Source organism: Trachemys scripta, chromosome 5 (assembly GCF_013100865.1).
Source record: "Trachemys scripta elegans isolate TJP31775 chromosome 5, CAS_Tse_1.0, whole genome shotgun sequence".
Taxonomy (NCBI): domain Eukaryota; kingdom Metazoa; phylum Chordata; order Testudines; family Emydidae; genus Trachemys; species Trachemys scripta.
The window spans coordinates 65822903-65849952 of record NC_048302.1 but is presented as its reverse complement, the minus strand read 5'-3'; the positions used below and the strand labels follow the sequence as shown (position 1 = coordinate 65849952).

Here is a 27050-nt window from a genome sequence, read left to right as displayed (position 1 = left end):
GCTATGTGCATTTATCTACTATAGAAGTGTGGGGTGCAATATCAGACATCTTAATCTCCTAGCACTGCAACAGAGAATAGGGATTAGATTTTGACCTTTCAACTGGAGGACATAATCCTCTCTCTCTTCCCCCCTGGCTTCTTTCCTTCTCTCAATCCCTATGCAGCTCTGTTCTGGTTGGTAGCACTGCTGTCCACTTTGCCTGTAACATGTGGGCACATCACGAAGGGAAATACTACTCGGACTGGGTGGAATAATGGGATTCAATGCCAAGGAAATGACTGTAGCATACAGTCTGTAGCATATAGTCCACAAAATATGGGAAATGTATTTATTTAAATTAGCACCTTGCACCAAAAAAAAAATTCTGTTTAAAATTACAAACAATGAATGTATAGGTAACACTTCATACATTGTCAACATGAAACTACCTCTGAATCTATCTCTAGGGTAAGATTCAGCAAAGATAAAAAGGTACAACACTACTAAATAGCATGTTTAGAACAGGAAATGAAAAAGTACACCATCTCGCTGAAGCAGCAAGGAGTTTATCTAGGCAGAAAACAATTACCCAAATTGGAATTTGGCAAGGAGATTAGGTGTTAATACTCCTAATCCTACAAAAGTACAATGGAATCTTTAATGATCATAAGGGATTTGGACTAGAGTTTTAGGTTTCATCCTTGACATGGCATTTCCAAAAGTACATTGCTCAAGAACACAGTCTGGACATACCCCAAGTCACTATGGAATTGTCACTGGTGTGTTTGCAGCTCAAACCGACATATCCAGACTAGTTTTAATCTTGCTAGGTCATATCCCAGAGCAGTGAAGCCACAGCAGCTAGCTTGGAGATGTCAGCCTGAGCTGCAATCACACACCTCAGAGAGAAAGGTGTCACCTACTGAGTCACCAATAATACTTCATATAGCATGTGGGATTATGACTAAAAGTATTGGCTCATTGGATCAGACCAGTGATTTATTTAGTCCAGACCAGTCTCCAACTGCAGCCACTATCATCTCCTTCAAAGAAAGGTGCAAGAAATTCTGCAGATGGCAGATATGAAATATCCTGCCCACAAGGAAAACTTCTTCCTAACCCCAGGATATCTCCCATCTAAGTACTGATGCAGCCTGACCACACTTCGCTAATAATATCTGATTAGATCTGAGATGCTGTGACTCCAGGTTGCATACTACAGAGGCATAGCAATACATTCTAGCACTCCTCCTTAGTTAATCACCTAAGGTGTGACACCCACCTGATGTAATGTCATGGTTTATTCCCTCCACAGAAATGGTAGCATTTGCAATCGGGTTTCCCTGAAGATCTCTAACAAATCCTTTCACTCCCCGATGTATCTGAAAAAAGCCAGAGATACATGGGAAATTACTTATGCTTGTTTTCTAAAGGAAAAGGCAGCTGTTTTAGTCAGTAAAATATCTGAAACTGCATGTTATCCGCCCCATAGCTACATGCTGAAAATAAGCAGCAAGGATAATTTCTAAACCTCAAACTGGAATATTACAAAGTGATGAGCCAATGGAGTTCAGCTGTTGATATGACTAATTTGTTTTTTTGCTGTGCAGCATTCATCACAAATGTGCAGCAAACCATGAAGGGAAGTATGCATTCCCTTGAATCCTTCTGTTACTGAATATTCTCACACTCGATGAAAAGTGTTGAGAGACAGCCTGATGCACATCTTTCCCACAGGCTGGGAAGTTTTTGCAAATATAAGAATTTTTGGTCTGATCCTGCAAGGCGTTAAGAACTTAAGATGAGGTGTGAGCAGCCTCAACTCCCAATGAAATCAACTCATTTACATGAGGCAATCAGCCCCTTGGAGGACTGAGCCCACAATATCCAATCCTGCTCCTATTGTAATTAATGGTAAAACTCACATTAACGACAGTGGAGCATGAATCCTCATTTGGAGACTGTACCCTGGGTCCTCTGGTGCGATGTGGCCCTTTTGTGTTGCAATACCATTAGACTGTGGCTCTAAAAGCAGCATCACCAGCCAGTATAGGGCATTTAGCAGACATAGCTACTACCAGGTACAGCAAGTACAGGTGGGGATAGGGTATGCAACCGAGGCTTCTGTACCCTCTGTTGATCTTCAGCTGTGCTTTAGGCACCATTAGCAGCTGGTATAATTTAGACAAGAACATCCTTTAGACAGCTCTAAAAATGACAAAGGATTAGCCTGGCACATAGCACAGGAGAGCAGAAAGGCCATGTACCCTCTACTGGGTAACACTACACTCTCCTCGGCCATAGCTGAGAAACTGACCAGTAAGTATCATGTAGGAAAGTCCAGAAGGTGAGTAAAATCCTCTACCAGATGAAAGCAACTGAACTTCGGTGATCTAGCCAACAGTTCAGCAGAAGCAGGCAATTTAAGGTGTCACGGTATCTACAGTTCTGAAAATTCCTTGTCAGGCCATATTTTAATTAAAATTAATCCATGTGCAAAGCTGAATTTTTTTTTAGACAGTTAATTGGGGGATCCTGTAGCAAAAGGGTGAAATTCTGTAGTGCAATTATACTACCTCTTCATCCCACATAAAACTAACAGGCAAAACTCCGTGATTTATTCATTGCAAATATTTGATCTGGCAAACTTTGGCATTTTTTTCATAAATAAATTATTCAAGAATAAATGTGTCCCATTCATCAACAGCTGTACTAACAGGCTAATTTTCTCATCATAATCACAGGCATATACTTGTTAACTATAGCATATCAACCAAAAATCAGGTCTAGATCCAGATGGGTTTGAATTTTTAACAACCTCTTAGTTCTGGATTTACCCCAATGGATGTGTGTGAAGTAATCGTAATTACAACATATAATCAGATTAGCATAGTTGGCAGTTTCTGTTTAGTTGCATTACTCTACAGACAACTCTATTTTGACCATTTACCTGCTCAATATAATTGACAAGTGAGTTCTTGTTGTCCTCCCAGTAGGTCTTCAGAGTTTCCTCTGATGGGAATTTTTCACAGCTGAGTTCCACTGTGATTTCAAAGCAGTTGCTACTGAGGTAATTGAAGTCCTGCATTCCTGCAATATCAGCATAGAGGTATATTGACACTGTTTGCATTGCTCTGAGGTAAGATGTACTGACAGTGTCCAGTGTGGAAAGTGGAACTCTTGGCAAGGAGGGACTTATGAAATGCTATGGGGAATTAGGAGAAATCTGCATTAAACACAATGGGCCTAATTCTCCTCTCCCATTGGTGTAAATCTAGAGCAGTGGCTGTGGCCCATGGGACATCCTTGGGCCATATGGGTAGTATATATATTGTGTGTATGCGGCCCACATAACAGAGAGCTGTATACATGGCACACAATGGTAAATAGGTTGAGAACCACTGATCTAAAGTAATTCCACTTAAGTTACTGGAGTATAAACCAGAATAAGAGAGAGGCGAATCAGGCCCAATATACTGTTCTCAGGGCGGAAAAAAGGGAGTTCACTAAAAATGCTCATTTAACAGAAAACACTGAATTTCTTGGCAGTCATGACTGCATGTAATGATTGTACCAAATCTGACCGTGCATCTGGCCTGCATATTCCTATGGGACACTTGGCATGGAAAGCCCTTTTTTTCTTCCATAGGAACTAAAAACAATTTCCAGGTGTGGTTCAATTATTTCCAGATGAAAAAAGAAACTGACCATTATGTGCACTGTAAGCCTGTGAATGACAGCTAATGACAAGGCAAATAAAACATCACATAAATACTTTGAAAGAGGTATTTATTAGGGCTGATCAAATTATGCTTTTCAGCAAAAAAATTGCTTTTCATCACAATTTTTAGGGTCTACTTTCCATGGAAAATTTTTTCAATTATTTTCTGCAAACAAACAACCCTCACCCCCAAAATGAAATGTTTTCATTTTCATTGAAATTTTCAACTGCGGTGGGAGAATGGGGAAGGGAGGCCCATAATTTCCAATCAGCTACAGCGTTTATTTTTCTTGTTTTTTGTTTGTTTGTTTTTTTCTTTCAAACTCAGCACCAGAGTAAAAGAAATGGGGAATAGACTTGAATATGATAAATGAAAAACATTGTTAATGCAACTTTAATTAGGAGAATTTAAAAATGTACAGTAGTATTTTTGATTAGCTATGCATTTATATGTTCATCTGCCTGACCTCAATGAGTCATTATATTCACTGAACCAGTTTCTGTGACACCCACTCCACTTTCTCTGCACCACTCAGGCAGCACAAAGAGGAGTGGAAGCCAGTCATGTTTCCCAGGATGAGGATTCTCCCAGTGTGGGGGAGTTCCCAGAAAGCACAGGGTTTGTATAGCCGATTCCTATGCCGCCTCTTTGTGGTTTTCAGTGTAGGAGTAGGAAGAAGCCTGACTGAAGTACAGTATACCTTGGCAATCCCCTGATGGATTATTGCCAAAGGGCAATTACAGTAGTCCCTAGGCGGCTCTAAATTCCCCTGTGACTGGGATCTCAAAACTAGTCTCAGACTCAGGGAACTGCAGTCAGCTTCCTGATGCCATCCTGCCCCTTCTTGGTGGGCACAGTAGAGAATCTGGTCCAATACATGCAATGTGACTGAATTCATGTTACCTGTCAAGCTATGACTTTCAAATGTCATGACTTGTTTGTAGCCTACTTCTATAGCCTCTAGTAGCTGGGCAAAACCTTCATTTATTCCAAAGTCCAATTTACTTTCCCATGATTATATTAGAGACCATTTGGACACAACAGAAAATATCTGCTGTACAATTTCTGTTTTTATTTTATTGCCTAAAAAATAGGGGGGGGGGGGTTGCTGTTTTTTACCCAAAGCTCTCAGCTGTGGCCCAGGACTGCAAAGGTATCTGAGCAAATAGACTTGTATAATTCAAAACTCATACACACGTAGGAATTGCAATACTCTACCAGGCTGTGCTAATGGGTTACACAGACTAACTGTGTGTTGTGTGAAAGCCTTTTCTTTCATACAGTTTTGAATCTGCCACTTTTCAACTGAAATGTCCTCCTTTATTTGTACTGAGGTTGCACCTAAAGGCCCAAATAAGATTTGAGCTCATCATGTTATGTGCAGTACAGACAGAAAGCGACAATCGAGAGAGAAAGTGGGAGAAAGTATCGTCATCCCTATTTTACAGATGGGGAATTGACACACAGAGACTAAATGACTTACAAGGAGAGACTGAGGGAACTGGGGTTATTTAGTCTGCAGAAGAGAAGAGTGAGGGGGGAATTTGATAACAGCCTTCAAATACCTGAAGGGGGTTCCAAAGAGGATGGAACTCAGCTGTTCTCAGTGGTGGCAGATGACAGAACAAGAAGCAATGGTCTCAAGTTGCAGTGGGGGAAGTCTAGGTTGGATATTAGGAAACACTATTTCACTAGGAGGGTTGTGAAGCACTGGAATGGGTTACCAAGGGAGGTGATGGAATCTCCATCCTTATAGGTTTTTAAGGCTTGGCTTGACAAAGCCCTGGCTGGGATGATTTAGTTGGGGTTGGTCCTGGTCCTGCTTTGAGCAGGGGGTTGGACTGGATGACCTCTGGAGGTCTCGTCCAACCCCAATCTTCTATAATTCTATGACTTGCCCAAGGTCACACAGGATATCTGTGGCACAGCCAGGAACTGAACCGAGGTCTCCTCAGTCCTAGTCAAGTGCCTTACCCAGGCACACATCTTTCTAGTTACATTTTTAAACAAACTGCCCCTTAACCATTCCCTCCCATTGTCTCTTTTACCGTAGCTGACTGATCATTCCATCCCCATTCCATCCTACTCACCTCAGAGAGAGAGAGACACCTAAAAATAAAAAAGTGAATAATAAAAGATCTTTGGTGCGTACGGTAACTGAAATTCTGGAGAGGAAATGGCCTCTCCTATCCAGCTGTCCTGTATCACTTCAGCCCCTAGCCATGACCTCTCACCCTCCTGGAAGAGAGGGGATATTAGGAGGCTCTGTCCATGGGGGACAGACTTTACCTTTTACTATAATGCAGTGGTCATATTGTACATTAATGGTGGGGGGGTCATTGCAAACTTCACACTATCACCTACAACTTTGATTCACGTCCCTCATTGCTGGTTCAGAGTGGGGATTTTCTAGGGAACCAAGTGAGTTGAATGTCCCTTTGTTCTTTTATTCCACTCCCTTGTAGTTAAGGGCGTTTCACAGGATTTACGTTGGAATAAATGAGTTTAGAATCTGGACAAAACAAATTTTCTTCCAATTTAAAATTTAAATATTATGTTAGGGGACAAATCCTCAGAGCTGCTGAGCATCTGCAATTCCCACGTACCTCTGTGTTCCTAGTTAATATATGAACTAGTAGTATAATACTTTATTAGTATGTATGGGTAGTATATGAAGACAAAGCACATCAGAGCATTCGTTCTTAAGATGGTACAAACTAAAGCTTTGGGGGTGATATGCAGAGCATGAGCATTTTACCTATCTGCCTCATGGTAAAACCCAAAAGAAAATGTCCTCGGCTTTGATTTAGCAATAGGTAACATGAAATGTGATTTATGTCAGCAATGAACTGACGAAGTGCCAAGCACAACTTACAGCACGCCTGAGAATAAAAAGACATTTAAACAATAGACTAATTACAGAGCAAGTTAAGCTGCTTTGAGATGCTATTTTTATGCTCATACAAGAATCTGATCAGACTCAGTTGATCAAGTGCCCTTGCACGGCTACTTGGAGTACTGTATTGTACATATTACAGTGTTAAACTGTAATGAGTGAATAACTGCCATAGGAGTCTTATGCTTGGGAATGATTTGCTATTAGCTCTTGATCTTGCCTATATTATACTGTATATAGATATTACACAGACAAAAACTACTTTAAGAGAACATTATTAAGATGGCAGAGTCAAGCACTCAAAAATTTTGGAAATGCCAGAATTAAGGTTCCTTCTGTAAGCTTAATTCAGCCCCCTTATGTGTATGTATTATGATACAGTCTTTAATTGCAAGATCACACATTATTTTTTCCACAGGGCCACACCTCATTCAATACACAGGAAATGAATCAGGATTTGCAATGAAGGAGATTTTTCATCCTTCATCTAATCTCAGTCTCCCCCATCGACTGGCTCCCAGTCTTCATCCCCCATTTCCTTCCCTGGCTCCCAGTTCCAGTCTCTTTGCCCAGTCAGTCCTACTCTTCCCCCTGGATCCTAGTCCCATTCCCAATCTCTCCCTTGCTTCTAGTTCCCTGTCCTAATATTCTTGACCAGCAAGTCAGTCAGTCTTCCCCAACCCCAACTCCACCAGTCTCCAGTTTTCACACCCCCTGGCAGCTCCTCCCAATCTGTTTTGCCACCTCTGAAAATCTAGCTGTTGTCCCCTCCACATTCAAACCAGGCAGCTTCCTCTTCTATGCTTCCTGAACCCAGTAGTAGGGGTATTGTGAGTGTATGACAGACATGTTCCCTATTCTAAGTTCAGATGCCTGGACCCCGCCCAGCTCACAGCAGCCCAGAGCTGCAATTGCAAAGTCCTGTGCAGTCCTGGGCTCCAGCATATCCAATGTGGATGGAAGCATTTGGAATCTGCAGGTGGGCTGCCCTGGAGCTGCAAACCCTGGAATTGCCAGAGAGCTGGGCAGACAATCTGGCACACAACTAGGCAGGTTTCCAGAGGAACTTAATCAAAATTGAACCCTCTCTGCCAAATATTTCAATAAATATGCAAATTCTGACCAAAGAAGTTTCATTGGAATTTTTCCAACCAGCTCAAGCTTCCATTGACTTAAATGGGAGTTTTGTCTAAGCAAAGAACTGAGTTAAAACTAAAGTCTAATTCATGCCCATGAGGCCTACGAGTGGAAGTATTTCCTTTCCCCACATAGTAAAGGGGGTCAACGACCTCTACCACATTGTCCCGCTGTGACGTTGCACCCCATAATGCTTTATGGAAATATGCTTATGAATGTATATATGACATAACATATTCCAGTTATGTGGCATATTTAGCATAAAACATATCTGTAAAGGTTATTATCTACTGAATATATTAATCCTATTTGTATGCATGTATCATTTTTGTATTCAAAGTTATGAATATTGGCTGTGTACTTGTTTGATTTTAAGTAACCTTAGTAAGGCATTTGGGAAGCTTCTTTAGAAAGGTTTCAGAGTAGCAGCCATGTTAGCAAGAAGATATTTATATTTATACATACAGAAAACATGAAAAGGTGGAAGTATTGATTGGCCTCTTGCAATTGGTATGGCTACTTCCACCTTTTCATGTTCTCTGTATGTATAAATATAAATATCTTCTTGCTAACATGGCTGCTACTCTGAAACCTTTCTAAAGAAGCTTCCCAAATGCCTTACTAAGGTTACTTAAAATCAAACAAGTACACAGCCAATATTCATAACTTTGAATACAAAAATGATACATGCATACAAATAGGATTAATATATTCAGTAGATAATAACCTTTACAGATATATGTTTTATGCTAAATATGCCACATAAATATGTATAAATATCTTCTTGTTGTATATTCCCTTCTATGCATCCGATGAAGTGGGCTGTAGTCCACGAAAGCTTACGCTCAAATAAATGTTAGTCTCTAAGGTGCCACAAGTACTCCTGTTCTTTTTTCTTTAGAAAGGAATTTGCAAGTTAAGTGCCCAATCAAGAAGCACTTAATGGACAATGGATCTTGGAAGGCTTCAATCCACATAAGAAGTCTACTTGAGGATGTTCAAGGTAGCATGTGAACCATGGCTGCTACCTGTAAGTTCTGAGTCATGCATGGACATGTGACTCCAAAACTCCATCTTGGAGCTGGACTTTGCATAGGAGAGAGGAGGGGGTCTCCACCCACAAGAGAGTCTATTTAAGTCGTTGGAAGACCCCTCCATTTTGTTTTAAGCTGACTCAACAGATAGCCTCTCCACCCCTGAAAGAAACTGGAACAAAGGACAGTAACCATGGGGGTGTGAGTGATTGCTGGACCCAAACTAGAAGGAGGCTAGTCTGTAAAAGAGGCTTATTGGAACAACTCTGAGGGTGAGATTTTATCTGTATTCAGTTTCTTACTGTATTAGGCATAGGCTTGCATGTTTTCTTTTATTTTGCTTGGTAATTCACTTTGTTCTGTCTGTTATTACAAAAAGTAGGATTTAAGTGGTTCCAAGTATTTAACAAAATCACTTTTAACTTATTAATTAACCCAGAGTATGTATTAATACTGGGGGAGAGGGTGCAAACATCTGTGCATCTCTCTCTATCAGTGTTATAGAGGGTGAACAATTTATGAGTTTACCCTGTATAAGCTTCTTAAGCTGCTTTCAGTTAAGCCTGCAGTTTGTGGGACGTGGTTCAGACCTGGGTCTGTGTTTGTAGCCAGCAAGCGTGTCTGGCACAACCAGGCAGGGTTCTGGAGTTCCAAGCTGGCAGGGAAGGCAGGGGCAGAAGTAGTCTTGGCACATCAGTTGGCAGCCCCAAGGGGGTTTCTGTGATCCAACCCATCACACCCGCCACCTCCACTGGACCCTGCAGAGAGCTCTGCATGAGTCTGGGGATCCACTGATAGGGAGGAGGCAAGAAGTGAGAAAGGGATGCAGGAATCTAAGGCCCTGATTGGACTCCCATTGAAACTGATGGCAAAACTTCCGTTATCTACAGTGGCGTAAAATCAGACCCTAAACACCTCCTAGAAGGCACTCTGCACCTTTCAAGATTGGGCCCACAGTGAATAGCAGTCAGCAGTCTGCCATCCCTTACCAGGTATCTTTCTTTTTTCTCTGAGATAGTCAGTAATGATCAATTACTCCATACGCCTATAAGCAATAGTGTAACTGTGTTTAGTGTCCATTTTTCTACTGTGCATGTGTAAAATCAATATTTTGATTGTTTATACATCCATTATTTTTTAACATTTATTCTCTGAATTATCTGTTCCAAACCTGGAGATAAAACAGTTTTCATACCTCTTGGGGGAAAAAGGACAAAATTTTTAATTGCTTTCTAACTGTAGAAAATGGCTTAATTGCCGTTGTCTGAGAACTGAATTGCTTAAACACTCTGAGTCTGCTGGGTGTGTAGTGTGAAAGATAACAAATATTTTAACAGGCATCCTGGTCAGCTTCCCTTTTCACTGTGTGTATGTTCTGAGCTGAGCACATAAGGAGTTCCATGCTTACCTCCCATTTGCTTCATGGGAGTCTTGTGGCTACAGTAGTTAAGAAAATATTCCCTAAGGATCCATCTGAGATTCAGCTTGTGTTACACCAGCAAACACTGAAGAGCTTTGCAATTTTGTTCTATTAATTTGTCACTGAATATCTGATTTTAAAGTAACCACAATTACTGACTATCCTCAAAAGCAACTGAATCTGTATTGTACCATGAAGTGGCACTGACCTCCAGGAACACTGTACCAAGCACCCCCGTTGGTTGTTCCATCTACAAAACTACTGTCGTCATCATTCTTACGACATGGTGGTCTGTTTTGATCAGACATGGCTGGGTTAAAAGATGAATAGCTCCGAGCTAAGCTTTGAAAAATCGCATCATCAGGGCAGGAGCTGTATTCATGAGTGCTACCTAGAATAAAAAGTCAGACACATGGATTAGCAGGTTAGTCATACAGACTAGGACTACTGGATTATGAACTCATTAGGGCAGGGACAGTGTCTTTTACTTTTCTGTAATTATCCAGTGCACATACAGCAAAATAAAATTAATATTTAATAATAATACTATTACTTCAAATGTTAATACTATCTGTATTGCTGTTATTTAAAATATTCATATCAATATTAATAATATTCCTTATTGATGTAGCAGTATTAATATTATTATTATTATTAATTTTACAGTACCAAACACCCCCAACATGTGCTAGGCGTTTTATAGACCAAAGAAACAAAAGAAGTCTTTCCTTAAAGAGTTTACAATCTGATACTGAATGATATGATGAGTGAGAGTAACAAACAATAGGGAGAAAGTGAGTTAAAGGACGACAAGGGTTACAAATAAGATCAGATGGTTATTCAATTTAAGCCTGTGCACATGTTAGTGGTTGAAGTAATAAAACAATAATAATACTATGTGCAAACTGGTAAAATGATTCTGCTGGAATTTTATAACAGACTACATAGTGCCAAGCAGTGATAGTGAAGGAGAAACTGCAATACAGTTATTTTCACTAACATACACATCACTTCCATGACTGCATTTATTAAAGTACCAACAGTTAAATCTTGACATCATAAAGAACCCTTTCAACTAGGTATGTCACGAATGTCTTAGTTTGCAAGCCATAAATAAACAGCCTCTGCTTACTTGTCAGCTATTGTACATACAACCGCTGGTTCATTGTCATGTAGTAGTTACCAAATATGTGGACTATACTTCAGACAGATTATGAGGATGATATGGAGAGTTATACATTGTGGACAGAAAGGGTGAAATCCTGGCTCCACAACAGTTAATAGTAAAAGTCCCATTGACTTCAGTAGAGGCAGGATATCACCTAAGCTGCGTTTGCTATTATACCATCTAAGTCACTTTGCTTGGGAAGTTCCTAGACTCATGACTCAATATTTAACTACCATTTCTTCACTGACAGGTGTCCAGACCCTCAAAACCCATTCCCCTCTCCCTGATTAGGAAAATCTGGTGTATGACTAAAAAGGATATAATGTATGGCAATGGTCCCCAAACTGTGGGGCACGCCCTCCTAGGAATGTTTGGGGAGGTGCACTGTGTAGCGGGGCTGAGGCCAGCCCCTACTGGGGACAGGGAGGGAGTGCCACTCCAGTCCCAGACCAGCTTCGTCCCCACCCTTGCTCCTCCCCTAGCCCCATTCACCCCACCGTCCTGCTCCGCCCCCCGACCAGCTCCAACCCCAGTCCTAGCTCCACTCTGCCCCCAGCCAAGCTGTGCCCCCATTCCCCCCCCCCAGCCCCCCCCCCCCCCCAGTTCCAGCCCCCCCCCCCCCCCCCCGCTCAGCTCCCAGCCCGGCTCTGCCCTCATTCCCTCTCTGCCCCCAGACCAGCTCCCCCTTTAGATCCAGCTGCTCCCCCATCCCTATTTCTGCTTCCAGCTCCATTTTCAGCCTACACTCCACTGCTAAGGAAGCCTTGGCTGTGCAGTAATGGGTGGGGCATGGACAGATTCCAATAATGGTAAGGGGGGGGCACAATTGTAAAAGTTTGAGCATCACATATGTAGGGTAACTGTTTCAGGATCTTTTCAATTAATTCATCATTACAGGTTTGCACTAAAATTATAGTGCAAATGGATAAAATTTTCTGAACCTAATTCTCCATTGTGTTATACCAATTATATGACAAGTAATTCCACTGAAATCAGGCTCTTCTAACTGTAGAAAATGTATCTTCAAAACTAGAGTGAAAGATTACATGTTAACTATCTTTGAACCAATAAATATAACTAATTAATGAATAATCTACTTGAATGGGTCATTACTATATAGTTACATGGTATTTCCACTCCACTCGTAGCTGATTAGGCCTCAGCTAGAATATTGTGTCCAGTTCTGGGCACCACATTTCAGGAAAGATGTGGACAAGTTGGAGAAATTCCAGAGAAGAGCAACAAAAATGATTAAAGGTCTAGAAAACATGACCTATGAGGAAATATTGGGGAAAAAAATGGGTTTGCTTAGTCTAGAGAAGAGAAGATTGAGGGGGGACATAAGTTTTCAAGTACATAAAAGGTTGTTATCATGAGGAAGGTGAAAAAAATGTTCTCGTTAACCTCTGATGATAGGACAAGAAGTAATGGGCTTAAATTGCAGCAAGGGAGGTTTAGGTTGGACATTAGGAAAAACTTCCAGTTAAGCACTGGAACAAATTGCCTATGGAGGCTGTGGAATCTCTGTCACTGGGGGGTTTAAAAGCAGCTTAGACAAATCAGGAATGGTCTAGATGATACTTAGTCCTGCCATGAGTGCAGATGACCTATTGAGGTCCCTTCCAGTCCTACACTTCTATGATTTGGAAAGTGAATCTTAGTTAGCAGCCATGGAAGGATAGCGTGTCTACATCCTATTTGTGTCTTTGGACATATGAAGCTAATGTATAATACACACCACTGCGCGTTTCATCATATGGATAGTTTGCAACAAGGTCTCCTCCATGAAGATTGGCTGAGAGGACAAAGGGAATATCCATAATCCAGTGAATGATACTTTTAGTTTCAGGAGCAAGCTATAACAAAACAGATATTTTCAGCAATTAACCTTGATAGTCCATGTAGTAACATACCCAGCAGTCTAATGCCTTTTAAATACAAGTTACAGGCTTGATTCTGATCACACTTATGGCTGGATCCATCTAAGTCAATGGGAATTTTTAAACTGGCTTCAAGGCAGCTTATTGACATTAGGCCCTTGCACAGATGTCAATCTGGAGTAGCTCCATTAACTTTGGTGGATTCACATCAAAGGGAAAAGGTGTAAATTAGATCAGAATTAGACCCTATATTTATTGCATCTCAGTGTTTGACTTTACCCTGCTACACATAGCATAGGAAATATTGCAAATATTGTGATAATTTTGAAAACCATGAAAAAATTAATGTTGATTTCAACAATGTCCACTGTACATTCTATGCTGGACAATGGATAGATAGTAAAATTAAACCTGTGCTGAGCTGGTAGCCACTTTTCATCAACAGGTTGTCAAAATTTGTAATAAAAAACTGGCTTTTAGAGCCATAGCCACTTAAGAGTGTACGTCAGTGTATCAGGAGTAGTTCCTGAAACATTCTGCATGTGAAGAAGTAGACAGAACCCCTCCAGATGTGTTAAACCCATATATATTTAAGAATATGGGTACATAAACAAGAGCTGAGTTTCCAGCAGGGAAGATCAATGTATAAGTGAATTCTGGCAGTGTTCCACAGATGGCAATACCAGGACTGTCTGATCGACCAGGGAAATGTAGGAGACAAAGTCAAGGATGACGCCATAATCTCTGGTTTTAAAAAATTAAGGTTGGAGTTAAGGAGAGTGACTGTGAACTAACAGAATGGACCAAAGAAGACTTGCTACAAAAAAGGAGGAATCCAGTTTATGAAATGTTCAATAGAAGGAAATTAATGGTGCACTAGGAGCTGACAGATTTAAGCCCAGAAAATAGATTAGTTTAAGTAACAAAATAATCCAAGTCCAGAACATTGTCTTATTTATTTAAAAACATAGGCTTCTTGATGTAAGAGCCAGCAAGAGAGCTCTCTATGGAAAAGGATGAAACACACTCCAATGATTTGGTGGAAAGTACAGGACATTATTTACCTTAGGATTCTGGTCCACAGCTTTCCTCATGTTTTTCAGTAGGTGATTGTTTGGGCCACCTTCTCTCTCATTAATGTAAACTATTCTATCCAGGTCAGGGAAATTACGGTTCAGGTCTATTCCTTGAGCATTACTTCGGCCAACAAACCAGTCTTTGAATTCACCAGGCTGAAAGGGAAGAGGGAACAGAAAAGGAAAACAAAAGTAATTCAGGCCATCTGTACAGACCAACACATATGTATTAATATTATTTATTTGTATTACTGTAGCACACAGTGGCCCCAGTCCTAGCCCAGGACCACAATGTACTAGGCACTGTACAAAACAGAACAAAAAGATCCTGCCCCAAAGGGTTTACAATCTAATTATCAGAAAGAGACAACAGATGGATAAAGATGGGGGAGTACAAGTAAACGAGATGATATAGGTGACAGGCAGTGGTCTTCGCACAATGGCAGCCTAACCATTGTCATGGTTTTTGTAGACATCATTGCAAAGGAGAGTTTTGATGAAGGAGTTAAAGGTAGTTTTGTGAATGTTTAAGGGAACCACCTTCCAGATGTGAGGGGCAGCATGGAAGAGGGCATGGTGATGGTGGAGGTCAGCATCATCGGCAAATCAGAAAGCAGCAACAGGTGGATAGTGAAAGAGAGATGATAGATAGGGTGGGATTGACTATGACGTGTCTGGAAAGTGAATACTAGCAACTTATATTTGATGTGACAGGGAAGGGAGAGGCCAGTGGAGAGATTCAAAAATAGAGGTGACATGGGCTAGGAAAATGATCTAAGGAGCAGCATTCTGAATGGATATGAGCAGGGCAAGATTGCATTTGCCAAGGCCAGAGAGCTCCGGCTGTTGCAGTAACTGAGACACAAGATGATGACAGCTTGGATGAGAGCTTTAGCTGTATGATGGACAGGGAAGGCTGTATCTTCAAAATGTTATGCAGACAGAATCAGCACAAACCTAAAATAAATTTGCACTCTGGACCAAAGCCTTTAATCGTCACTTACTAAGGCAAAATTCCCACTGAAGTCAACAGTGTTTTATGTGAGTTTGCACTGTGTGAGGAGTTCGGGATTTGGCCCTAGAGTTGGATTATTGCAGATCAGTGAGTGTTAGTAGCTTAAAGCTGAGGTTAAAGGCAAATTCTCTTAGGAAGGGCAGCCTTGCATGGCAGAAAGTTCAGATTTGTATTATCATGCTTCAGGTCACATTATTTCTAAAAGATCAAATACTGAAGTTCTTATGCAGACAAACTCCTATGAAAGTCAATGTTCCTCATCCAGAGGAGAGCTGTAGTTGTTCAGAATGTCTCAGGGATCAGGAACAATGTGAGTTTTGCATTAGCAAGAACTTCCAGATTTGGCTATGATGCTTTCAATTTGCATTAAAAAACCATATCAGTTCCCTGAAGCTGACCAGTGACAGCATGTACTCTCTGATGATTATTTGTATTCTCTCTCATTATGACTTTAGCTAATGGAAAATTCATGGCAAAGATATCATTTTGGTTTAATTTGTGGGGTGTATCAAACCTGTCATAAATCTCTGTGTACTGTAGCACTATACAAATAAAATTCAAGTAACACTAAAAGCAATACATGTAAAGACCAGTTTCTTTCTGAAGGCAGGAAAGAGGTTCTTTCCCATTTTAAATCAAAGTTTTACAAAAGGTGATTTAACATGAGTAGTACATACGGCCACCAGCTGGTAATTTATGGGAAATATAGCTTCCGCTTTGCTGCCACTAGAGGGAGGGCTACTACTGAACATTTTTTAGAAATAGTGATGGTAGCTGATTCAAACACGACTGTTTCATTTCCATGAGTTAACAATATTTTAAGACACAGAATCTTGCTTATTTAATAATATATAAGTGTTCACGTGGTAAGTTTCAAAATTACTATAGTAGTAATCTTTACAATTTAATGTACTCAAAATCTAATAAAAATATATTTTGTTGGTGACCTAAACTATAGCTATTTGATATTTTATATTATAAATCATAATAATGATCACGTCTTTATTAAAGGTGGAATTATAGTTCTGAGTAGTGACCATACACTAAAGCCCCAATCCTGAAAACACTTCTGCAGATATTTAACTTTAAGCATGTCTGTAGTCCCATTCATTTCAATGGGTATATTCATTGGAGTAAAATTACCAGTGTGCATAAGTGCAGAACTGCAGAAGTGCAGATGAAACATCCATGAGTAATCCATTAATACAATTTTAGATCTGCATGATAAGATCACAATTTTCTTGACTGTATTCATTATCCTAAATTTGCTGAATAATTCTTGGTCAGTAGTCGGTTTAGAAGAAGCTTGTTCAGAGTCTTTGATATTTGAAATTAAAGCAGTTTTATGAGACATATAGGTCACGTAATATGTTTCTGTTCCCTGATTGGATGGATGTAATTCTTAGAATCAGGTTTCCAGTGAGAATACTCTTAATCAGGGCTGGCTCCAGCTTTTTTGCCGCCCCAAGCGGCGAAGAAAGAAAAAAAAAGAAAAACCCGATTGAGCTGCCGCCAAAGTGCCGCGGAAGGGGAAAAGAGGGAATGAAGGACTTGCCGCCGAATTGCTGCCGAAGTCTGAAGTGGAGCAATTGGGCTGCCCCCTGAAGTGCTGCTGAAGAGGAAGGACCCGCTTCCGAATTACCACCGCAGACCCAGAAGTGCTGCCCCAACAACGGACAGAATGCCGCCCCTTTCTATTAACTGCCCCAGGCACCTGCTTCCTTCACTGGTGCCTGGAGCTGGCCCTGCTCTTAATTATTACTTAAACTTACCCTTCCACCAATATTTTGCAATATTCCATTAAAATTTGCTGTTTGGGGGGAAAACATTCTGGTCAGTGAACTTATTTGATAGAATATTTATGAAATGTGACAACAGACAGGTCATGAATACAGTGAATTAGTTAAACTAAAATGAATATTTGGAAACAATTTTTTGGAGTATTTGCCCAGCTGTATCATATACCTTATTAAAGGGGACAGCTACAGTGCATTTTACTATTAAAAATAGTGTTTAAGCTGGACTAGTCAAAAGTCATGCAGTGAAAATTCACATATTTATGAGCTTGTTATATTAGTGGTGTTTTTCACTGAGTCTGAGGTAGATAACGATAGTGATTACAATTCTTATATACGTTGGCTTACAAACCTGGGATGCTGCCTTCTCAAACCCATCTGGATTAAAGGATGGCATGATATGGATGCGTGTGCTGTGGATCAAGTTGATAATTGTCTCGTTTCCCTTCTGGTATTCATTACATAGGTACTGAGCTAAGAAAATAAGCAGCTCCCTTCCAACGGCTTCATTCCCGTGCATATTCCCGATATATTTAAATTCAGGCTCCCCTGCAACACAAAGAAGAAACATCCCTTAGACAGATGCAAAGAATATTCACCAAAGCCCATGGAGAAAGTGTGAATCAGGTCCATATTACAGCTGTTTCTAACACTATTATTATAGTTCTATGTTCCCATCCTTTGTTCCTGAAGATCAAAGAGAGAGAGATTGAAAATTTCCTTCAGGACAGTGAATTTAGATTTTCAAAACAATCCAGCTAATTAAATAAAGTAATCCTTATTCAGGAGTTGAGAAAAGACACCAAATTCTGATCCAGTATACCAGTGTAAATGCACCATTAATATTAATGGTGTCTCTCTGCATTTACATTGCATAACTGGTAAAATCCAAATGTAGCCCATACATTTATTGTTTATAAAGAATAAATTCACTTTTCAAGAAAGGAAAAGTGTTGCTAAATGAATCTTTTAATTGTTAATGTCATTTTAGGGCTAGGTTAAAACACCCACTACTTGCAAATATTTTAAACTGGAATGATATTTTTTATAACACTCCCAATGAATAGCTACTGCTTCTAGTGGTCTGAAAGTCCTATTTAACAACTGTCTGGGACATTCACTTCAGATTTATACACTTGGTGCATTACCTTGATGAGTAGAAGGTGTGTTTTTTCCTTAATTAAATAAAAACTCCAATCTTCCCAAATTATGCTTATTGGTCATTATCATTGCAGCTCTAGATACAAGAGGAATGTGCAGGAGAGAGTTTGTGGTCCCTAGAGGCATGAAGAATTTATATGTATTTATTATTTTTAAGGTAATATCTTGGGCCCTGATCCTGCAAACATTCAGGCATGTGTTTAACTTTAAACACGTGAGAATTCTAACTGAAATCAAGGGGACTCTCGTGCTAAAGGTAAGCATATTCCTAAGTGTTTGCAGGATTTGGGGTTTAATTTTCTTTTGATCTGTGTTCATCTCTAGATATGAATATTTAATTTTTTATTCCATTATAATGCTCTCGTTTGATCAAGGAGTATTTCAATGATATGCTTTGAATATCTAATTTTGAATACTTGATCTGATCTGTATTATCCGGTGTGTCATATGTAAGATATAGGAGGTAATTGTCCCACTCTATTTGGCCCTGGTGAGGCTCCAGCTGGAGTATTGTGTCCAGTGTTGGGCATCAGGAAAGATGTGGACAAACTGGAGAGAATCCACAGGACAGCAGCAAAAATGATCAAAGGTTTAGAAAAACTTTATCCCTGAACCTGTAGCAATTTTAAAGGTTACTACCACTAAACCCAAACATTCTTGTTAAACCCTCTAAAACCAACTCCTCTTCTTCTCTTCATTGCTTTATCAGTTTTCTATCAATAATATTCCTCTTGACAGTGTCCATTTGGTACTTCAAGCAGAGGAACGTGAGCAGTAGCACAGTGATATCAGAGGCAATGTAGCCAATCATCACTCACTCACGCCAATGACCCTAATCTTTAACCCTAACCCTGCTGCCTGCCTGGGTCATGTCTCCCCTTAACAATGCCCATTTAGTGCTGCAGGCGGAGGAATCTCTGCCTATAGCACTAAGTGGGCATGGTTTAGATGAACTAAAACAGTTTTGAGTAGGCAAAGGTAAATGATCTTGCCTAAACTAGGCATAGTGTGGAGGGGGCCACAGTGCAAATCTCTATTCTCTTTCCTACTCCACCTATATAGCAACTGATCTGAAGCAGCCCATTATTCCTGTCCTGAACTCTTTCAAAGCGCCTCAGTCCTGACCTGCAGTTTCATTTACTGAATCATTTCAAGCAATGGGATTGAAGTATGCTAATGAACTGGAGGGAGAGAGTGATGGCTGGCTGAGTTACCTCTGTTGTAACAATGATCCAATCAGTGGACTAGATTCAGTCAGCGGTGGCTCTAGGCACCAGTGCTCCAAGCGCATGCCTGGGGCGGCAAGCTGTGGGGGGCACCCTGCCGGGCCTGCGAGGGCGGCAGTCAGGCAGCCTTTGGAGGCGTGCCTGCGGGAGGTCCGCCAGTCCCGCAGATTCAGCGGCAATTCGGCGGCGGGTACGCCGAATCCATGGGACCAGGCACCTCCCGCAGGCGTGCCGCCGAAAGCCGCCTGCCTGCCGTGTTTGGGGCGGCAAAAAAGCTAGAGCCGCCTCTGGATTCAGTGATGAATCCTGATTGCACGCCACCTGAGGCACATTGCGCATATGCTAAGACTTCATTTACCAATGTGTTTTTCTATGTGACATGATAATAAACCCATGTTCGGACCCTTGCAGTTTACTGAATATTACACTTGAGTATTTCAACTGCATAGCTCATTCACATTAAGCACACGAACATGCAATTTACCTGCCAGAAACAGAATTATTTTCCCTATAATTTCAGGCAGGAAAAGGTAGTAACTTGTCAGTGTTTTAAGGTACCACATGTCTGTCTGTCCAGAAATCCTTTAAGAGCCAATAGAGGTGTCTGCTGCTTCCTTTCTGAATACAGCTACTACAATTATAATCCTTCATAAAACATCATGTTTTTGTGAAAAGACACTGTCAATTCAAATTTGATGTAAAATGTTGATTTTTGTAAAAATTAACTTCCCCCAAACCAAAGACCAGTGTAAGTATTTCCATGTTGTTGATTTTTTAAAAATTTGTAGACAAGTTTTCAATGAAGAATTCCAGTGTTAGCAATCCAAAAACCTAAAAGTGAAACAGACTAAAAACAAACATGAAATTGACTCCATTGATTCCCATGGCTCAGGATCAGAGAAATGCAAGAGTAATTTCAATTAATTTTCAAAAACAGCATCTAAATTTGAGCGCTCAGTAATTGGATGTCTAATGTTAGACCTCCCTAGATATCTGAAGTTGGGCACTCAAAATTAGAGTCAATTTCTGAAAATGTGGCCTAACCTCTCTGTGCCTTAGTTTTACCTATGGATGAAAAGTCCAATATAAATGCTATTATTATTAAAAGATAATCTTATTAACATCATCATCATCTAGTAAGGTCATCACAAAACAGAAGCAGCTTGCCTCAATTTCTGCTTCCAAAGAATTCCTTTTTTTTAGGACTGGCTCTTGATAGTAAAAACTAAATGAAAAGGTGGCAATACACCTCTACCTCGATAGAACGCTGTCTTTGGGAGCCAAAAAATCTTACCGTGTTATAGGTGAAACCGCGTTATATCGAACTTGCTTTGATCCGCCAGAGTGCGCAGTCCCCCCCCACCCCCCCCGGAGCACTGCTTTACCGTGTTATATCAGAATTCGTGTTATATTGGGTCGCGTTATATCGGAGTAGAGGTGTATTTTTATTGGCAATCCAGTACTCAATTTTTCTAAAATAAAATAACTTTGGTAAAGCACAAATTCTTTCAGTTACTCTGGCTTTTAGAAGGCTTTTACATCAATCCTGAACTGACCTCAGAGTACATTAGAGCCTGCGAACTGATTAAGGAAGAAGTGTTTTAAAATGTTAAGCTTTTCAAGTGACAAATTGACAAGCACTGCTACATGTTACTAACTACTTCTAAAGACACTGTCACCTAAGGTCTTGTTCAATTATTTCCTAGAAACACAACGTACGGAACTAATGTTAGATTGACCAACTAAAGATAATTTATACAATAACCACTTATTTTCAAATAAGGCTATATCACAAATGCAAGTTTAAAAAAAAATAAACACATCCAGATAATTCTTTGAATGCCTGTTTAAAGGCAATAATGCTATTGGTTTGGGAAGTTCCTGAGGCTTTAAAGTGTTTGAACTCATAGATGGACAGATGCATTTGGCATCTATTAATCAAATAAATTATGAGGCTAGAGGATTCCATTCAGTTACATTTGTTGTAATGTTAAGAGCTAACATGGAAGAAATGTATAATAACTCATGTCATGGAATGGGGGGGTATCATATGAAGAAAGAGTAACTGCTGAAAGATTAAAGTGGTTTATAAATGGCTTTGCAAATGAGTTGGAAATAACCTTAGAAAGGACAGACTCCTTGTTCTGCTTTCTCATATCCCCCGTGGAAAAGCTAGCAATATTTCTTAGGTAATAGGGTTAGTGTTTCTGATTACTTCCATTTGCCTGTCATTTTTAAATATCACAACCTGTAAACTATTCCTGCAGCTACACAATGTTGCAAATCTTGGAAATCTTGCCAAGAGGAAATTCATTACTCTAACTGTATTTGAGGACTTTTTCATGCTCTATGATTTTGTTTGTAGTTCACAGAGACAGAAATTCTCTGGGGATCAATTAAATGAAAGATCAGGGAGTTATGTAATGGATTTCTCTGGTCCATATGAAAAAAATGAGATTGAAAGAAAGATTTAGAGAAGGAGAAAAAAAGAGAGGAAATAACTAAATGACTGCAACCTGACTGATCTCTCTCTGAGTTGTGTGAAGTCAATGCTAGTATGTTTCACTTAAATTCTGCAATGCAATGTTATTTTCTAAATCATTATATATTAGCAGCCACAGATAATTTTAGGGTGGGATTTTCAAAAAAGCCATGTTAGCCTAACTCCACTCCCACTGAAATTAACAGGAGTGTTACCATTTAGTTAAGTGAGAGCCAAGTTAGGTCAACATGGAATGATTTTGGAAAAATTCCATCCTTCATACCCTTGTAATTAACCACCAGAAAATAGTCAGAGCAGAAGACAACAGAAACAGAAAATTCATGAAGCCCTTGGCAGATGGCTGCTTTGAAGCAAAGTAACAGATCTATTCTTTTTATCTCATTGAACTCAAGACAGGTCCCAACTCCCATATCTGAATTTGAAAAGTAAATATTAAAATAATCCTAATTTAATATAAAAGTGAAACTATAACTTTGTTTAGCATATTAAACTATGAGATAAAGAACAGCTGAACTTGTACAGCTCATCTTGGCATTTATAAGGTAAGAAGCCTCCTCAGTACTATTGGATGAATGAACACCCAAAAAGGTCAGAGGGCCTAATTATGCCTGTAAAATGGTGTCTGAAACATTAGCCAAACCACTTTGGTTTGGAAATGAAGTTCACAAAATTACTTTTCTCAGTGTATTCCCACCTCCTTCACCACTGAACCAAACCAGGAAATGCAGAGGTGCATTGTGCTTCATATTCAAGCTAGTCATCTCCACCATAAAGGGTCTTCATGACTCTGTGCTTTTCTGCCTTACAGCTCTTCTCTAATAACCTGTCACCCACTGCTAAGGGCTTGTCTACACTTGAATGTTATTTAAGATTAAGATAGTGTGTAAATTTAAAGCACAATAGCTATTCCTGAATAACTTTGTTTGTGGACACTCTTCTTCCAGAATAAGAGTGCCTGTAGGAATATAGGACCACATTAGACCTGAGTAAATTGAGTTTGGATTTTGACATAAGCAATAGGCCAAAAGCATGTGCACAAAAAGAATGAATTTATGAGAAAGAAGAATTGTTTGTGTCAAACTTGTAGTGACCTTCAGAATATCAGTATGATCTTATTTTAAGATTTGGGCTAAGCAATAGAAATAAAGAAAACATTGTCAATTGGGCACCAGGTGCAGAAAATTGGTTAGAAATGTGTAGTCCAGCAGCTAGGGGAAAATACTGTCAAATAAGATAAGAAGAAAACCTTGAAGAAAGTAGAGTATAATCCTAAACTGATTCAGCTGGCTTTAAAGTCCAATTACCAGTAATGACATTGTTTGTTACAGTGTATAAAAAGCAAGATTTTCTAGGGGTTCATCAGAGCTTTTCCTTACCCCTTTGGCATCCCACCTTGATGGGAAGGTGTCCCCAGGCCCGATCTGACTGTGAATATTTGGCCAATGCTTATAATTGTATTGTTGCTAAGGTATAGGATATACAGGTGTATATACTTATATTCATATATTGAAGGTAACCAACACCAAATGGCCTTGGAACTAATAAAAGAATGCTTGTGTGGCACCTCAGTCATGGTAAACCCTAACATACATATCGGAGAAATTATTTCCAACAGTGCCTCATTCCTATTAACTATGGCTAGGTCTATACTACCCGCCTGAATCGGCGGGTAGAAATCGACCTCTCGGGGATCGATTTATCGCGTCCCGTTGGGACGCGACAATCGATCCCCGAATCAGCGCTCTTACTCCACCAGCGGAGGTGGTAGTAAGCGCCGCCGACAGAAAGCCGCAGAAGTCGATTTTGCCGCCGTCCTCACAACGGGGTAAGTCGGCTGCGATACGTCGAATTCAGCTACGCTATTCACGTAGCTGAATTTGCGTATCTTAAATCGACTCCCCCCTGTAGTGTAGATGTACCCTTAGTCCACTTTCAAACCTATTCCAGAATAACTCCATATGCAGACAAGCCTTTACTATGCTTAGAACAGCCTCCCCCATGATGTGGGCCAAGCATCCTCTCGCTCTGTTTCTAGAATCCCTCCTTAAGACCTATTCTTTCATGAACATTCCAAGGCTGATCTCTCCCTGATGATGTGCCCTCTGGTACTTACACTTCAAGTGTTAATTCAGATGGGTACATCAGATAGACTGTCAGATATTGTGGACAGGGACCACTTACTTTAATGGATGAAAGGATCAAACTATATGTTTATTACGTGTCCACATAAGCCTTGTCGTCACTGCTAAAAAAGGTGTACTTTTTACCTCAGGGTAACTAACACACATGATCTGTCCTGAAATAAACACACAATGCAGACCAGGCACTTCAGTTTTACCATGAGGTAGACTCACCTTGAAGAGAGTAAAGGGCTGTTTACTTTGCAGTTTATCTCATGGTAAAACTGAAGTGCCTGGTCTTCACTGTGTTTTTACCTTGGAAAGATCATGGATATTATTTCCCCATGAGATACAAGATGTGCCCTTTTCTTAATTTATTTTTTAGCAATGAAGAAAGGGCCATATTGCCTTGTGAACACTTCCGGTGCTATGTAAATGAATAACCATGCTTTCACATTATAATAAATAATTTGAAATAATTTCTAGCTGCATTCATTTACTGAAAAACTTCATCTAAATAGGAAGCAGTATAACTCAATAGCCACAAAGTCCTGGTTTCTTAAAAACTGAGAAATTTAGTAAATGATGGTTAGAATTGTTTATTTTAATTCAAAGCAGATAAATAATGAGTAAAAATTAAATTAAAATTTTAAAAGCAATAAATCTCTCTCTGATGGGTTTGACCAAGAGACTAGATTAATATTTGTTTTTGTATTGGATTGATCATATTCAAATTCTTCCCAAATGCTTTAGAAAGAAAATTTATAACAATACTTTGCACTCATATTATGCCTTTATCCACCATATCCTTATGATGGCAGGTGTTATTAGCGCTACATTAAGGATGAGGATAGTAAGGAAAACAGAGGTTAAGTGACTTGACCTGGTCAGTGGCAGAACTGGGAACAGAACCCAGCTTTTCTGTCTCCCACTCCATTGTTCTAACTGCTAAACAAGACTGCCTTCTCTGGAGGTAGATGCTGGTAGTGCAGTGACTGTGTGAGCAAGTGTTCACATATCACCATGAATATTAGCTGTGGAATACAACAGGTGCTGCTCACCTTGTCCTCTCTGTTTATTAATACCAGCACACTTTTAAATTAATCACACAGTCTGCACAGTGGTTAAGTGTCATTTCAAAGGGATTGGCTGTATTCCTATAGTTTGGCTGGCACACATCGCAAAGATATTTCTTTAATCAGTCAATTTATCATTGCAATGTATCTTTTTATTACAAGGAAGTTAATACATATGACAGGTTTAGGTGGGTGTATGCAAGATGGTTCATTATCAAGTTCATCTGACAAGCTTTTATCTCTTCAGAAGACTCTGAAGTATCAGTGATTTTATTTCAGCTATAGAAATGTCTGACACTATCACTGTGGTTCAAAAGAATTGGATTAACAATTCCATTCCTTATTCTTGGGGTAGATACGTAGGAAATTTAAAACTAAATTGTAGCTCAAATCCTTTTTATAATACACTGCAGCTGTTACCAGTGGGAGACATTCAGAACTTCGGGGTTTATTCGCCTATTGTTGTGCATTAATGACTGATAAGACTAAGAGGATAAATCACCCTCACTTTGTTCATGAGACAAAAACTTAGCTGAAATAGTCCATTCTGTTCAGATGCAATCTTGTGTGAGAGGCATCAATAAGACAACGGACAAAGAAAAACAGCAAGAAATTAAATGAACTCTCTCTACTATTTTTGTAAGTTATTCACTGGAAACAAAGAAAATCACTACTTACACCAAAATATTTCCTATCCAGGAGGGACCCATGCAAAGGGAAAACATAACCAGGAAGTGGTGCAGGCCCAATTTAACATTGCCCTGCAGTTTCTTTGTAGCAGCTAGGCTGGCAAAAAAGGGCAGGGACAAACCAGCTCACGGAATTTCTGCATCACCTCCGCAGCAGCCCCCGGAGCAGTGGGACCAGAGGAGAGAAGGAACATAGTGAGGGAGTAGGGGGAAAAGTCAGGGCATTCTAGGGTTGCCACCCATCCAGTTTTTACCCGGACAGTCTGGTTTTTGGCTTCTGTGTCTGAATGCCATTTAGGGTTACAAGGTGCCCAGTGTTTGGGGACCTGGCAACCCTAATTTATAGCATCCAAACCCAAAGTCCAGGTACTGCAGGGCAGGGAAAGGCGCCATGTTATTAACCCATGCCAGTCCCTGCTCAGCCGAGGCTGCCTTCTACCTGCAGGCATGCTTCTTGGGACAATCCTGTGAGCAATGGGAAGAAGGGAGAGAGGAGTGAGCGACAGGGACCAGGCCTTTGGGGGAAGAGGTGGAGCAGGGGGCAGGGCCTCAGGGGTCCGGTTACCAGCCATTAGAAAGGTGGCATTCTCATGCCTCAGTAATTCTGTGCCCCTGGTACAGGCCCATAGGCATCACCGCAATAGGGATGAGTTAGGGCAGCCTTCAGTACTGCTTTAGCCTGAGCCTTCCACTGCCACTACTAGTGCTACAGCAGCTACACTGTTATTTATACTCACGCTAGCTTGATGAGAGCTAGCACAAGTATGTGTCCATGAGCAGGGACTAGAGCAAGCCTTAGAGGAGCATTCTTAAAACTATAAAAAAATACCCACCTGCTAAAGTGAAAAAACAGATTGACAGAGCCAGACGAGTACCCAGAAGTCACCTCCTACAAGACAGGCCCAACAAAGAAAATAACAGAACACCACTAGCTGTCACCTTCAGCCCCCAACTAAAACCTCTCCAGCGCATCATCAGAGATCTTCAACCTATCCTGAAAGATGATCCTTTACTCTCACAGATCTTGGGAGACAGACCTGTCCTCGCTTACAGACAACCCCCCAACCTAAAGCAAATACTCACCAGCAACCACACATCACTCAACAAAACCACTGACCCAGGAACCTATCCTGTAACAAAGCCCGATGC

The 27050-nt window shown here is 40.3% G+C and overlaps 1 protein-coding gene across 1 annotated transcript in view; it reads right to left on the bottom strand.

Moving 5' to 3' along the window:
• CPE (carboxypeptidase E) overlaps positions 1 to 27050 on the bottom strand; it is an 88817-nt gene that overhangs the window by 6057 nt on the left and 55710 nt on the right. The window contains exons 2-7 of the mRNA XM_034772068.1: positions 17479 to 17675; positions 14304 to 14471; positions 13098 to 13215; positions 10400 to 10582; positions 2933 to 3072; positions 1265 to 1364 (exon numbers count right to left, since the gene is read on the bottom strand). Of these exons, the coding sequence (XP_034627959.1) occupies positions 1265 to 1364; positions 2933 to 3072; positions 10400 to 10582; positions 13098 to 13215; positions 14304 to 14471; positions 17479 to 17675 (906 nt within the window). The remainder of the gene's footprint in view (positions 1 to 1264; positions 1365 to 2932; positions 3073 to 10399; positions 10583 to 13097; positions 13216 to 14303; positions 14472 to 17478; positions 17676 to 27050) is intronic.